This window comes from Electrona antarctica (assembly GCF_951216825.1).
Source record: "Electrona antarctica genome assembly, chromosome: 6".
NCBI lineage: Eukaryota > Metazoa > Chordata > Actinopteri > Myctophiformes > Myctophidae > Electrona > Electrona antarctica.
Genome location: NC_136811.1, coordinates 45,584,206 through 45,599,205, shown reverse-complemented (window position 1 = coordinate 45,599,205; position 15,000 = coordinate 45,584,206). Strand labels below are relative to the sequence as shown.

General features: G+C 43.2%; 1 protein-coding gene across 1 annotated transcript in view; it reads left to right on the top strand.

Annotated features, from left to right (window-relative positions):
* Positions 1 to 15,000, top strand: part of LOC306925109 (neuroendocrine convertase 1-like) — a gene marked incomplete at its 3' end in the record, with an annotated part of 195,179 nt that overhangs the window by 63,125 nt on the left and 117,054 nt on the right. Inside the window, exon 6 of the mRNA XM_079503788.1 lies at positions 1,887 to 1,992. Coding sequence (XP_079359914.1) covers positions 1,887 to 1,992 — 106 coding nt within the window. The remainder of the gene's footprint in view (positions 1 to 1,886; positions 1,993 to 15,000) is intronic.

Genomic DNA, 15,000 nt, shown 5'->3' with positions numbered 1-15,000 from the left:
CAACCCTCAATCAATATCCTTGTCCACCAGAGGCTGATTAAACACAACAGAGAGAGAGAGAGAGAGAGAGACACAGAGAGAGAAGACACTGGAACTCTGGACCTCATTTAGCACCAGCTTGTGATATAACATGTAGTTCCTATAGTCACACAGACAGAGGAAAACAAACATGAGTAGAGTAGGTACAGCCTGTCATTGGAGTGAATAAACCATTGGTTTCCAAACTTTGCAGCTCGAGGCCCAAAAGATACATTTGGTCATTTTGGTGCATGTTTCCACTTTCCACCCCAAGAAGTTTATTTATATTTGTATTTAAAAAAAGAAAAAAAGGGGCAAGCACACATGCACGCACGTACGCACGCGCGCACACACACAATTCCTTTGAAAAACGTTTTATAATATAGGAAAAAAAGAGCATACTATACTATACTGTATTCACTCTAGGATGCACAACCCTGACCACCAGGGGCGCTGTTGCACTCATTTGGGGAGACGAGATCGATGATGGCGGAAAGATTCCGAGACACAATGGATTAAAACACTTTTTTTATTGAAAACTACGGACCTACGGGTTTAGAAACGCTTTCCGAAAAAAACCTAAAAAAACTGGTGGGGCAGCAGGGTAAGCGCCTTAGATTTTGCATGTGGACATGCTCAGAGCTATTCTGAGGCAGGGGGTAGCCTTAGACTCTCATAGATTGAAAATGTCAGAATCGATAAATACATCTACGAGAGTCTAAATCTTAGCATATATTCACTCGTGACCTGAAAATGGACCTCAACCCATTGATTGGGAAACAGTGGAATAAACCAATGCATGTAAAATTCCTTCACCTCCGCCATTGTCCATCAATATCTCTCTCTCCCTCGCTCTCTCTCCATCCATCTCTGCCACCCCCCCCCCCCCCCCCCCTCTCTCTCTCTCTCTCTCTCTCTCCCTCTCCTGTTCGTCTCTCGCCCACTCCATCTTAGTCCAGAGAGAGCCGAGGTGTCAATCAATCTGTTGCCACGGCGAATCAACGCAGGCCTCTAACCCCGCCCCCTCCCCCCTTGGCTCTGTCAGATTACACACTCGCGTGTCACTCAAGAGCATCGCTCGTATCGATTGGCTGCTGAGCTCAGCCGTGTGTGTGTGTGTGTGTGTGTGTGTGTGTGTGTGTGTGTGTGTGTGTGTGTGTGTGTGTGTGTGTGTGTGTGTGTGTGTGTGTGTGTGTGTGTGTGTGTGTGTGTGTGTGTGTGTGTGTGTGTGTGTGTGTGTGTGTGTGTGTGTGTGTGTGTGTGTGTGTGTGTGTGTGTGTCAGAGTGATCTGTGCATGTTTTAATGTGTACAACTGTTTGGGTCTGTGCCAGTATGGTATAGCAGGGGTGATATTTGCTTGTTGGTTTATGAGAGGATCATGAATAAAATAAATAAAAATGTAATAACAATAATACAATTATTTTGCTGACAACCCAAAACCCAGTCCAGTTTAACCTTTAACATTTCTTTAAGAATACTTTTAATAGATTTATTATAATGTTCCCATGACCTTTCATGCTAATCTACAAACTCACAACGTGTCGTGAGCTTGTAGATCTGCTATTTTCAGTTTTAGGATTAGGGATGAAAATGGCATAAAAAAAATGAATTGAATGATGATCGATGACAATGCTTTAAAATGTGCATACCTGGATTACAATAATCTAAAAGCATGTGCCTATATGTGAAACTGTGAACGTCAACAATAAAAGATCAACCACCACTTGCAAGGTACACGTAGGATGATTTATTAAGGCAACACACACACACACACACACGACCTTCCTCAGGCATTCATAAAATCACTGTCCTACGACGCCGACGTCCTCACAAGTATAGTAATACAAACCTGTGTGTGTGTGTTCAGTTTGCACAGGGTGAATACAGCAGCAGTGGGTTTGACCTGAACGTGATGCCAGTGTGGATCAGGAACATCACGGGCAGTGGAGTTGTGGTCAGCATCATAGATGACGGTGAGTCTGAAACACGCCTGCACTGCATGGAGGCGGCCATAGCTTTCACGTCAACACTTTTCCTCCCTAACACGAGTTACACACGTTAATTGACTGTAGAACAGCTTCCCTCCCAATAACGACTTACACGAGTTATGTTTTCATTGTTTAATTCGCGTTTTTAATATGTTTTAAGACTTACGGCGTTTCCATCGGACAGAGTGGGATAGGTGACGCGTTTTGATGACGTCATCGGAAAAAACATCCGTCGCGCTGGCATGCAAAGGGTTCTGGGAAATTGAGGCCCAATGCTGTACATTCCAATGGCGGCGGTGGTGCGGTGCGGGCGCGTTCCTTCTCCGCTCTGTTGTTGTGATTGCCACTTCGGATTATCTTTCAACACTACGACAAGTGATTACACCATTTTAAAGCGGATTTTCATGAAAAGCAACGATGATGTCGGCGCAGTCGCTCTTCAAAGGTTAGTGAAAACTAGGCAGGGAGATCTGGATCATGATTATTTAATCCCACAGTCAAACTGTTAAGGACCTGCAAATTGATATGTATTTGGCTGCGGACCGCCATCTCAAAGATATTGTGTGCCAGGACCGGACCTCCAGAAGCAGGAATGAGTACTAGTGCAACTTCCAGTTTGAATAGAGATTGAGATTGAACTGAGTGTGTGAATGGATGAGTGGAGCTGATGCAGTCCAATTGGTCGGCCGCCAACAACTGCACTGAGTTTCCTGACAGAACTTGCTCTGCACATGTCTGTGCCAAAGTACGACACTTATATCTACACGCTAGTCGTCCTATGAGCTTGTATATCAGCATCCTACTATAAATGCACGACGTCTCTGGACATGTGCACGTACATCTGTAATCCATGTTACTCGTGAACCGTTTGCCCCAACACACATTCCACACCACCACAGGGAGTGCAGTGCCCGGCCTTGAGTCGGTGGTATACACCGTTGTCCAGAACCACCACAAAAGCCTCTGGTCAGGCTCTGGCTCTGCCAGTGGACCTTATGAGCCTATAAGTCCCCTCACCTGTAGAATTTCCCAGCCTCTGCCTCAGCCAATTGATTGCCATGGCAACCCCACACCTGCAATTTGATTACCAAACCAGTCCACTTTTCACAGTCAGTTTGCAGATGTTGCACTCTTCTGACACAGACAGATACAGAGATCTCCATTATATATGGGCACAAAAGGGACACAGGCAGACGGTTAAAACGGGTGTATTGCATAGTAGGTTCCCAACTTGCAATAAGTTCCCAAGTAGGCCAGTGGCCGACGGGCAGAGGTCTAGTAGTATAAAATATGTGTTTGTGGTTAAAATGATTGCGACCCCCTGTTGAAGACCCCTAGGTTAGAGATCCCTGGTGAGCCAGAGGTCCTGGTTATCCCAGGTGTGAACAGGCCAGCAATGTGTCAAAGTGTCCCTGAGCAAGACACTTACCCACTAACTGCTCCCTGAGGCGCTGGCCCCGTAGCGCCCACTGCTCCTGTTACTTAGCATGGGTTCAATTGAGTCACCTATAGGCTGGTTCAAGTCCCCATCCCAACGACCTTTGCTGCGTGTCTTCCCCATTCCCATCTCTCTCCCCATTTCCTGTCAACCTACTGTATATCTATCAATAAAGGCAAAAAAACACCAAAATATCGTCAAAAAATAAATGCAATGCAGTGACAAATACCAAAGGAGTTTGGACTATACTAGTTGGTTCTCTACCTCACACTGTAAAGTTTTACTTGGATGGCGCATAGCTTAAAGTTCTGTTTCATTGCAACGTGATTCTTGCTCTCCACTACTTACAGTAGTAGATGCTAAGTGCTCATTAGCAGTTAGCCACTAGCGCTGACTGTTCCTCTAATTAGCTGCAATGTCACTTGCTAATGTTTGTTTTCCCTCTGGGTGTCTGAAAATCATTCTACTATTACATATACCATCTAACACGCACTTCCTGAGTTTTATTTAATTTTATTAGTTTTCTTAATCACTGCACATTGTTTTGCTGCATTCTGGGATAACGTTTATTATGAAGCAATTTAGTTAATTTAATGTGATTATTAAATGCCCTATTTAAAAACTATATATATCTTTAGCTTCTTTTAACAACCAGGTAAACTGAAAAATATCACACGTTTTGTTGTTCTCAATAATAAACGGGTTGCCTCTTTTCAAGGTGATACTATTATAACTAGGGGCTAGTGGTTTGAAATTCTTTATTTAGGAATACCCCATTGAGATATATCTCGTTTTCGAGAGGGTCCTAACTGGACAATGTGTGACTGCCACATTGATACGTATTTTTGCCATAGATTTGAATACCGGTATGTTTTAATTTTGAGACATTTTGCACTCAGGTACAGTAGGCTCGCTAAAAGCAAAATAGACAGTTCAGGAGGTGAAAAAACCCCATAGAACTGGGGCTTAAAGGTGTACCGATGATCGAGCGGAGTGGCGGCTCCCCTCTCTCTGTCTCTGTCTCAGTCACGCCGCGGTGAGAACTCATTTCTCTGTGATTGCTGGGATATCTGGCAACAAGGGAAATGAGAGAACACCGTCTTATGGGTTCATTCATCAAGAACTAATTGAAGCCTTCACCAGTCTCAAGTGCTGATAGAGCTGGAGCAGAGAGTGTGTTGTCGCGTGCATGCTGTGTGCACGCACATGTATGTATGTGTGTGTGTGTGATTAAAACATGGCACATTTGTGTACATTTTCATGATTAGAAAATGTGGCCCTTGAAAAATGTACAATATGTAGTGTAAGCACAGTGTATAAGTCCTCAGTGTTCATTTAAAAGTAGGGTACAGTAAGTGATATTCTTCTTGGTGAAAACCTTTTATTAAGAGATTAAAGCACTGTATTATTTTTTTCTTTCTTTTTGGGTGTTCCATGCCTTTGATTGATTGTACAGTATAGGGAGAGAGAGATGGGGAGTGACACGCACAAAGGCCGTCGGGATCGGGATTTGAACCCGCAACGTTCTGCCATGCAGCAGGCTACTGTACATTGAAGCCTAGGTGCCCGGACATAAATCACTGTATTCTGATAGTAAATTATCATTGCTATATATAGTGTTTAATGACTTTGTTCAGTAACAGTGGTCTTCATGCCTCTCCAGCTCTTTAATAAACAGAAAATACATTTTCAGGTGGGTTGATTTTATTTATTTTTTTGCCAATCAGGAGAGAGTAGCCTATACCCATTTATCTTGTGTTCCAGTTCATTTCTCTGTGTCATCACTTTCAAATGCACTTGTTTATCCTGTATTCTGCATTTGTGAGTTCTCTATCCTGATTGGATAAAATTGGTATCCCGACCTTGAAAATGTGTTTTCCGTTTAACAAAGAACTGGAGAGACATGGAGACCCCTGTTACTAAACAAACATAGCATAGCAATGAGTACTATCAGAATATAGAGCTATTCAAAACAGATGTATCACTTACACTACCTTTATGCCTGAGGATTTACATTGTGTACGACGGTCAGAAACCTTGTGTCTCCGTATTTCAACTTTTTATGTTTTTCATAAATTAATGCCTTACTACTTCATCACTCAAGAGTGTCGCAGAAACTTTGTGACAATAGCAGATCTACATGATCACAACGAGTCACACCGCAACGCTTGTGAACTTGTAGATCTGCTATTTTCACTATTGTGAAATGTTAATGGAATAATAATAATGGAAAAGGGTTTTGGACATAGGCCTACAAGGTGTCCACCAGACAGTGAAGATATGGTACTGTACAATTTTGCCTCCATCCTGCTAGAGAACATTAATAATTAATAAGTCATATTACTCATTCTACAAACTTAATTTCTAACCATTTGTCACTTCTGAGGCCTTCCTCTTCCTTCCTTTTGGGCGTGTACTGTATGTGTTGAGCAGATGTGAGATGTTCTCCATTTCTCTTAGGCCCTATTTCTGTAGCAATTATCCATCGCAAATTATTCGTTTGATACATTCATACATTATCTTATGTTATCTTTATATATATATCTCTCTCTATGAATCGATTAAGCACTTAAGCATTATTTTATAGCCTAAGGGTGTCACACAGCATATCGAAAATCAGGCTCCGATGGACAGTCAAGAGACGATGAGAGTCTGAGATGTTGGAGCTACTGTATACATGGCTGGATTTAGCTGCGTGCGTGTTCATAAATGTTGTTATGCATGCAGCTGAACTGCACTCCCTAGGTCTAATAGTGGGCTGAGTTATGGTGGTGTGTTGCTGTGGGCAGAGGGTCTTCTCTCTGCTATGTGTCTATGCATACAGAGAGGGAGAGAGAGAGAGAGAGGGGATTATACAGAGGAAGGATATAGAGGGAAATGTCAGGAACAAGCAATGCAAAAAGATTCATAGACGTGTGTGTGTGTGTGTGTGTGTGTGTGTGTGTGTGTGTGTGTGCGTGTGCGTGTGCGTGTGCGTGCGTGCGTGCACGTATTAGACTTGCACCACTGAATCTCCTCTCCTCTGAGGCTATTGTACTGTGCTCCACCTCTCTGTATTGATTCCACCAGGCAAGGATTCTCCCTCCTCTCTCTCTCTCTCTCTCTCTCTCCCTCCTCTCTCTCTCTCTCTCTCTCTCTCTCTCTCTCTCTCTCTCCCCCTCCCTCTTTTCATTTTCTCTGTGGCACGTTCTCCTCTTTACCGTCTCTCTTTGTTAAGCCACCCCACTGCCGTCCGCCAGCCTTCTCTCTCCTCCGCCTCTCCTCACGCTCACTCTGTTTTCTCTCGCTCTCCTCTACTTTATATCAGTTCTTCTGACTCTCTCTCTCTCTCTCTCTCACTCTCTCCCAGATGTAAGGGATCATGTACACACACACACACACACACATCACCTTTAGCCGCCGTTTCAATCGATGCTCATCGATTTTGATATCACAATGAAATAAATAATTTTTCTTAGTGTGAGAATCCTCCCCTTCCCCCTTGCCTCTTTCTTTCCCTCGGTTTTCCACCCTATATCCGTTCATCCCTCTGTTTTTAGACCTATAATGTAATGTGGAGCTCAGAGACAAATTCACGGTGCTGCCCTCAATTGCTGTGTGTTTTAAGTATGTGCTCGCACGTCCGTCAGTCCGTCCATCCATCCATCCATCCGTCCATGTGTGTTTGTGTGTTTGCCTGTTTGTATCACTCAGTCTTCTGCATCATCTGCCTCTCTGTGGTCTAATTAGATAGGCGCGGCATTAGCTCACTTATTTCCAGTAGTGGAAAGTAACTAAGTACATTTACTTAAGTACTGTACAATTTTGAGGTATTTATTTGTACTTTACTTCAGTATTTTTCCAATACTTCTACTCCACTACATTTTGGTTCCAAATATTGTACTTTTACTCCTTAGTTACTATAGTTACTTTGTAGATTTTGATTATTATTTTTTACAAAACGTACATTAAACCACTTCAGCCCTATATACATTTCGGCCATTTGAGAATATCCGATCTACAAGCTCACCATGCGTCGCGATGTGACGCGTTGTGAGCTTGTAGATCAGCTTTTTTCTATATTTTTTTTTACATTTTCAAACTTGAAATGGGACATTCTGCATAATGAGTACTTTTACTTTTGGTACTTTTAAGTGCATTTTGATGCCAATACTTTTGTACTTTTACTCAAGTACATTTAGAACTCTGGACTTTTACTTATAACAGTGTATTCCTATACTGCAGTATTTATACTTTTACTGAAGTACCATATTTTTTCCACCACTGCTTATTTCACCATTTCATGGACTCTGGCATGCACCTTCCTTCCTTCCTTCCTTACGCACGCACGCACGCACGCACGCACGCACGCACGCACGCACGCACGCACGCACGCACGCACGCACGCACGCACGCACGCACACACGCACGCACGCACACACGCACACACACTAATGACAGATCTAGTGAGACCAGTGCCCACCATCCTTCTTCAAACCCCTCCTTCAGTATACTACACTGCAGCAGCACTCCTGGCCGTAAATGAGACAAGACATGGTTTTGCGTCACACGCGCGGCGCACATCAACATAAACAGTGGTCATTATAGACGGGGGGGGGGGGGGGGGGGGGGGGGTCTGATCGTTGTGACGGGCAAGTGGGTGAGAGGGGAGCGGGGGGAGATTCATCAGCTAAATGCTTCCGTCTGCCCTGGTTTCATCTCCCTCCCCTCCCCTCCCCTCCCCTCTCCTTCCATGCCATGGCCCAAAGTGTCCCCCTGTCACGCAGCGTTCAGTCCCCCCCCCACACACACACACACACCCCTCCCCCCACACCCCTCGCTGGTGGGACACCCAAATGTACCACTGGATCGATGCATGCTTACACCGCTGTCATTGGATGTCATTGATACGCACAAAGACACGGGACATCACTCCAGGACAGGGACAGGGACGGGGGGAGGGACGGGGGGGGAAACATTATGGAGCAAGGGTAAAAGAGAGAGTAAGTAATCAGCGGTAATTATACTCAAGTACATATACTTGATTTTAGGTGCTCTTATGTTATACTTGAGTGTTTCCATTTACAGTACTTTAGAGTAGACTTCTACTCCACTACATCTCATTATTATATTATTACAAAACAAAACCCATTGAGCCCAATTTTATTCCTCATCTACTAGAAAGTAGATTATCTGTGAACTCACAACGCGTCGCTTTAAGTACTTTTAAGTATATTCTGATGCCAGAACTATTTGTATTTTATCCAAGCAACATTTTGAATACAGAACAGTCAGAGCATTTCTACTTTGCTTTTTGCTACTTTTACTTATAAATAATCTGAGCTCTTCTTCCTCTCTTGAGATCCACCCAGGAGCGGAGTGGAGATGAAGGTAATTCACTGAGCAGTTGTGAGGTTGTTTTGTGTCATATTATGCTGCAACGTGGATAGAAGAAATGCCCCCATTTTAATATGTTTTTCCGTCCTTCTGTGTGATATCATATTGAATATAGGAAACAGACATTTGAGTTAGTCTAATGTATTTTGTCTGCAGTGTGTCAGAGAAGGTACTTAGGGGAGCCGTCACAGATGCTAACCCCACTTCTTATTTATTTACAGGCCTCTCGATGTTCCACTGTAGGTAGGGGTGCAACAGTTAATTTAATCAATTATTTAAAATAAAATAACTGAGCAATAATCAATATCTTAAAGGTGTAGTGAAATGAACACTTTTAGACCATATCCGTGGTCATCATATGGGCATACCTAACAATGGATGCCACATTGTTTTGTGTGTTGTGTCAAAAGTCCATACAAATATTTTTTTAATTACTTTCTGAAAACTAAAACATGCTGCGTGATGGCGTGTTGAGGCTCACATCAATAAAAGCCAATAAAAATGAAGCTCACCAGTTTGATTCCCATGCTTCATTGTCCTCCAACACAGTTTGTTTTGATTAAAGAACTACTCTGTTTTTAATATCATTCAAGATGTCATCCAGACAGTGTATTATTCGTTTTAAACTTAATCATCACGCTAAAATATGTATATATGTTTCACTACACCTTTAATAAAATAATCCCTGTTTTGGGCATGTCAATGTAAAAAAAAACATGAACCTGTAGATCGGCCACTTTGAGTATTGGTGATGTGGTTAATCTATTGGTTCGATATAAGAATATATATATACAAATATGCTTCTCCATTATTTAACTAATTGATTCTATAAGAACATAATTGATAGTTACAGCCTTGGAATAGTTTAGAACTGTGTGTGTGTGTGTGTGTGTGTGTGTGTGTGTGTGTGTGTGTGTGTGTGTGTGTGTGTGTGTGTGTGTGTGTGTGTGTGTGTGTGTGTGTGTGTGTGTGTGTGTGTGTGTGTGTGTGTGTGTGTGCGCGTGTGTGCGCGTGGTCTCCTACATGTCGTGCACGGTACGGTCATGTAGGGGAACACGTTTGCTGTATGTATTTTGCATATCGTCTGATGGAGTGACCATTATTTCCACCCGTAATCACTTGAATCCCATTACAAAAATCAGACCCGTCAGAAGTGAGTGGTACTTTTGGTACTGTACTGTGCTAGTACTGTACTGTACTGTACTGTACTGTACTGTGCTGTACTGTACTGTACTGTACTGTACTGTACTGTTGCCCAAGTGGTCGTTAGGGTTTAAGTGTCTTGGTCAGGGACAGCTCGACACATTGCCGGGAATCAAAGCTGTGACCTTCTGTCTCCCAGGCTGCCGCCACTCTACCCATTCAGCTATGGCTGCCACAAATTAGACAGCTCTGATATCATTCTTTACAGTGGGGACATCACCATTACAGTGTGACGCCACCTTTACAGTGGTAACATCAACTTTACAGTGGTGACATCACCTTTACAGTGGTGGCATCATCATTACAGTCTTTACAGTGGTGACATCACCTTTACAGTGGTGGCATCATCATTGCAGTCTTTACAGTGGTGACATCACCTTTACAGTGGTGGCATCATCATTACAGTCTTTACAGTGGTGACATCACCTTTACAGTGGTGGCATCATCATTGCAGTCTTTACAGTGGTGACATCACCTTTACAGTGTGACATCACCTTTACAGTGGTGACATCATCATTACAGTGGTGACATCATCTTTACAGTGGTGACATCACCTTTACAGTGGTGGCATCATCATTACAGTCTTCACAGTGGTGACATCACCTTTACAGTGTGACATCACCTTTACAGTGGTGGCATCATCATTACAGTCTTTACAATTTACAATTTACAATTTAGGCATTTAGCAGACGCTCTTAATCCAGAGCGACTTACATTAGGCAAGAACAAAAGTATGGGAATGCATCACATATATAAAATGCATTTATCAAGAAACATGCGTAAGCTAAGAACGTAACTAGAACATATCTATATAATGACACTATACATATTAAATATACATATATACTATACTATGCTATACATATGTGCTATGATGTGCTATGACTACATACAATGCAATTATTGTGCTGTCTACATGACATGCTATAAGTCTGTTTCAAATGCTATCTAAGTCTAAAAAGTGCTATCTAAGGGGGTAGGATAAGTGCTATGGGCCATGATGGAGTCTGAAAAGGTGGGTCTTCAGACTACGGCGGAAGATTGGGAGTGATGCTGCAGTTCTGATTGCAACGGGGAGTGCATTCCACAGTTTTGGGGCCAGAAGGGAGAAGAGTTTGGGACGTGTGGAGCGTTGACAGTGGTGACATCACCTTTACAGTGGTGGCATCATCATTACAGTCTTTACAGTGGTGACATCATTACAGTGGTGACATCACCTTTACAGTGGTGACATCATCATTACAGTGGTGACATCATCTTTACAGTGGGGACATCATCTTCACAGTGGTGCCATCACCTTTACAGTGGTGACATCATCTTTACAGTGGTGACATCACCATTACAATGGTGACATCACCTTTACAGTGGTGGCATCATCATTACAGTCTTTACAGTGGTGACATCACCTTTACAGTGGTGACATCACCTTTACAGTGGTGACATCATCATTACAGTGGTGACATCATCTTTACAGTGGTGACATCACCTTCACAGTATGTGATGCAGTGGCTTAACCTCTCCATCCATGAGACTCTGTGTTCTTGTGTGTATCTTTTGTGCTCACCAAAGGACTTCTCAACCCCGTGCGTGTATAGGCTGCACGTGGATGAGTATATATGTGTGTTTACGTGCATGTTGCGGACGACTATGTAAGAAAGCTGTCTGATGGGGGATGTAGGGGGGGAGTCAGCGCTTTTCTCCCCCCCTCCATCCCCCCCCCCCCCCCCCCCCCCCCCGCTGTTCAATCCATCCAGCCGCTGTCACCACGGGGGAGCAGACAATCTATCAAGGCATCGGGACGCATTCTCCTCACCTGCGCCGCGCCTTTAATGAACAGCCAACATGATCCCGGCTGACAAGCAGGAAATGGATGTAATAAAGATTGTTTCTGCATGCTCTTTGCATCCCTGATAAATCACCTCGCTGCGCAACAGATACGGCCGCCACATGGAAATTTGATTTCACACGGCGAGGGAGGGAGGGAGGGGGAAGAGAGAGAGAGAGAGAGAGAGAGAGAGAGAGAGAGAGAGAGAGAGAGAGAGAGAGAGAGAGAGAGAGAGGTGGTAGTGTTGGTGGTGGTGGTGGTGGTGGTGGTGGTGGTGGGAGAGGAGGAGGAGGAGGAGGAGGGGAGAAAGAGAGCTGCCAATAGCATGGTCACTATAATGTCCCCGTCCCCCACTTCAATGGAAGGTGTGTGTGTGTGTGCGTGTGTGTGCGTCCTCCGTGGTTCCTGGGACAGACAGAGGGATTTTCTCTTGTTTATCCTGCCAACGTTCACACAGTGGCCAGTGGTTGCACATACAGTACAGTATGTATTGCATGCATCACATACAGTACAGTATGTATTGCATGCATCACATACAGTACAGTATGTATTGTATGCATGTATTTTCTCCAAGGACCCCCGGTGGGTCCACTTTGAGACCCACTGTTTTAGGGCAACATGTATAGTTACACACACACACACACACACACACCTGAATTCGTACTGTACGTCCTTGCTGGCCAAGGCTATTGTAATGCAACAATGCTCAATCACTACAGTAGATATGACCAGAGAGAGAGAGACAAAGACAGAGAGAGAGAGAGAGAGAGAGGGGAGCAAATAATGGGGGGGGGGGGGTAGGACCAGTACATCTGGAATGGAATGGAGCAGAATAAAGGAAGTGGGAGATTGAGATAGGGGAGAGCGAGATAGAGAAAGAATGGGAGAGAGAGATAGGGGTGGTGGTATATAGGGGTGGTGGTGGTGGTGTTGGGGGCGAGGGGGGGGGGTGAGATGCAGATAGGGGGTTGGGTAATTTATGATTTAATCTAATGCAGTCTGGACCTGCTGTAAGTCACACACAGGCCACAGCTGGGCGAGCGAGGAAGGGAGAGGCAGGGAAGAGAGAGAGAGAGAGATACATTAACCTTTTCCTTGAAGCGAGGGGGGCTGTTTTATCTGACCGCCATGCACCCCCATAAACCAGTGGTTCTCAATGTGACCCCAACCCCCCAGGGGTCCTTGAAGAGGTTCCATGGGGTTCCTATAGCTAAATGATTTAATATAGCATCACAATTAGTACAACTACTGGTTTGAAAACAGACTATCTATGTCTGAGCTTGTAGATCAAATCTTAAAAAAATGAGAAATACATGAAAAAGTTTTAGAATCACTGCCATGAGCCTCCTTGTTTCATCTCCTCTCCTCATAGCGTGTCCTCAGAGTGTTCATTTCGTCGACTAAAACTATGACAAAATTTTTTCGTCGACTAGCATTTTTCATGGACAAAAATTGAATAATGACTAAATAAGGACCAAGCTACGATGACTAAAACTAAATCTATTGACAATTTCGTCAACAAATTAAAAACGTTAGGGAGAGACTAGTGGAAAAGAGATCCAGTAGAACTAAAAGACGAGTCATTGTATGCTTGGTTACATGCTGAAAATAGCAGATCTACATGATCGGCTATTTCAGGTTGGTAAAAATCAGCCATCAAGGCCTGCCAAAATACATTTTAGTCTACTAAAATATTATGATATAAAGTCGACTAAAACTAGACTAACACTAACACAATTCAGGTGACTAAAATATGACTAAAACTAAACTCAATTGTGTTCAAAAGACTAAAACTAAAATCAGAATTTGCTGTCAAAATCAACACTACGATAGCTCTACAATTCATTCTCTTTTCCCTCGTATATCCTATGAATAGTTGCTTGAAGGCTCTTATGGAGGGGTGGGCTTCCCAAACGTATTACTCATATCAACTTACTACATTGACTTAGAATGCAATTAAGGCAATATTTCACTTTGGTCAGATCTATGCATTTTTTAACACGCACGCCTCACTATATATACGGTAATGAGCAGCCTATACTGTACGACACGTCGAACAACTCCAACCCTGCTAATCACTATTTGCTAAGAGTATTGCCTCTGGCATTTACAGTAGGAGCCTTTTGATTTTTTTTCCCTCACTTGGTGAAAAATATATGACCTCGGTTCTACTGTCCCAGATCATTTACATTATTACTGAGCTGAGTCTGCTGTGTTTAAAACATGAAGTCACATCATCACATACAGCATCACAAACCAGTGTTTTTCAAACTGTCGTGCCTTAATTGATTGATTGATTGATTGATTGAATACTTTAGTCAAAGATGTGAACAGCGCGGAAGTACAGTAAAGGCCTATTCATAGTCTGGATTTTCGGTGGTGAGGTGACCACCGCTCCGGTGGTGAGCTGACCACCGGAGCTGAAATAACGTTGAGCGGTAGTGAGTAAAAACAGAGAGAAGGGCTGGAGCGGTGGTTTGCTCTTCACCGCGGCTCGTGACGTCATGTTGTAGTTCGGTGGTCACCTAACCACCGAAAATCCAGACTATGTATGAGGCTTAACACTAGGGCTAAAAAGGATGACACAAAAAAGTCCTGTGGACTTGTTTCCATTGTGACCCTATACTGTGTGTTCAATTCATCAACTGAGCATAAAATATCAACACATTTATACATGTCATCAAAGAATACACATCTATATTTACAGAGCCTAAAGGCACAGCAAAGGGCCAGTCAAAATCTCAAGGCACACCTGTATTCAGTTCAAAATAGCATTTCTAACACATAACACTCTTATCACTCCGTGAATGTTTATTTTATATTTAGCAGGTGTATCATGTTTTCACAAATAAAATAAAAAAAAGCTCACAATGTCGTGAACTTGTAGATTGGCTATTTGTGGCTAGTGTTCCCCCAAAAATCTGGATAAAAAAAATAAAAAAAAGCTCACAATGTCGTGAACTTGTAGATTGGCTATTTGTGGCTAGTGTTCCCCCAAAAATCTGGATAAAAAAAATAAAAAAGCTCACAATGTCGTGAACTTGTAGATTGGCTATTTGTGGCTAGTGTTCCCCCAAAAATCTGGATGCTAGGGTTCAAACATGCTATGGTTTTCAGCCCATGCTCCTGTGTTTGTTGTGCAAAGGGAGTA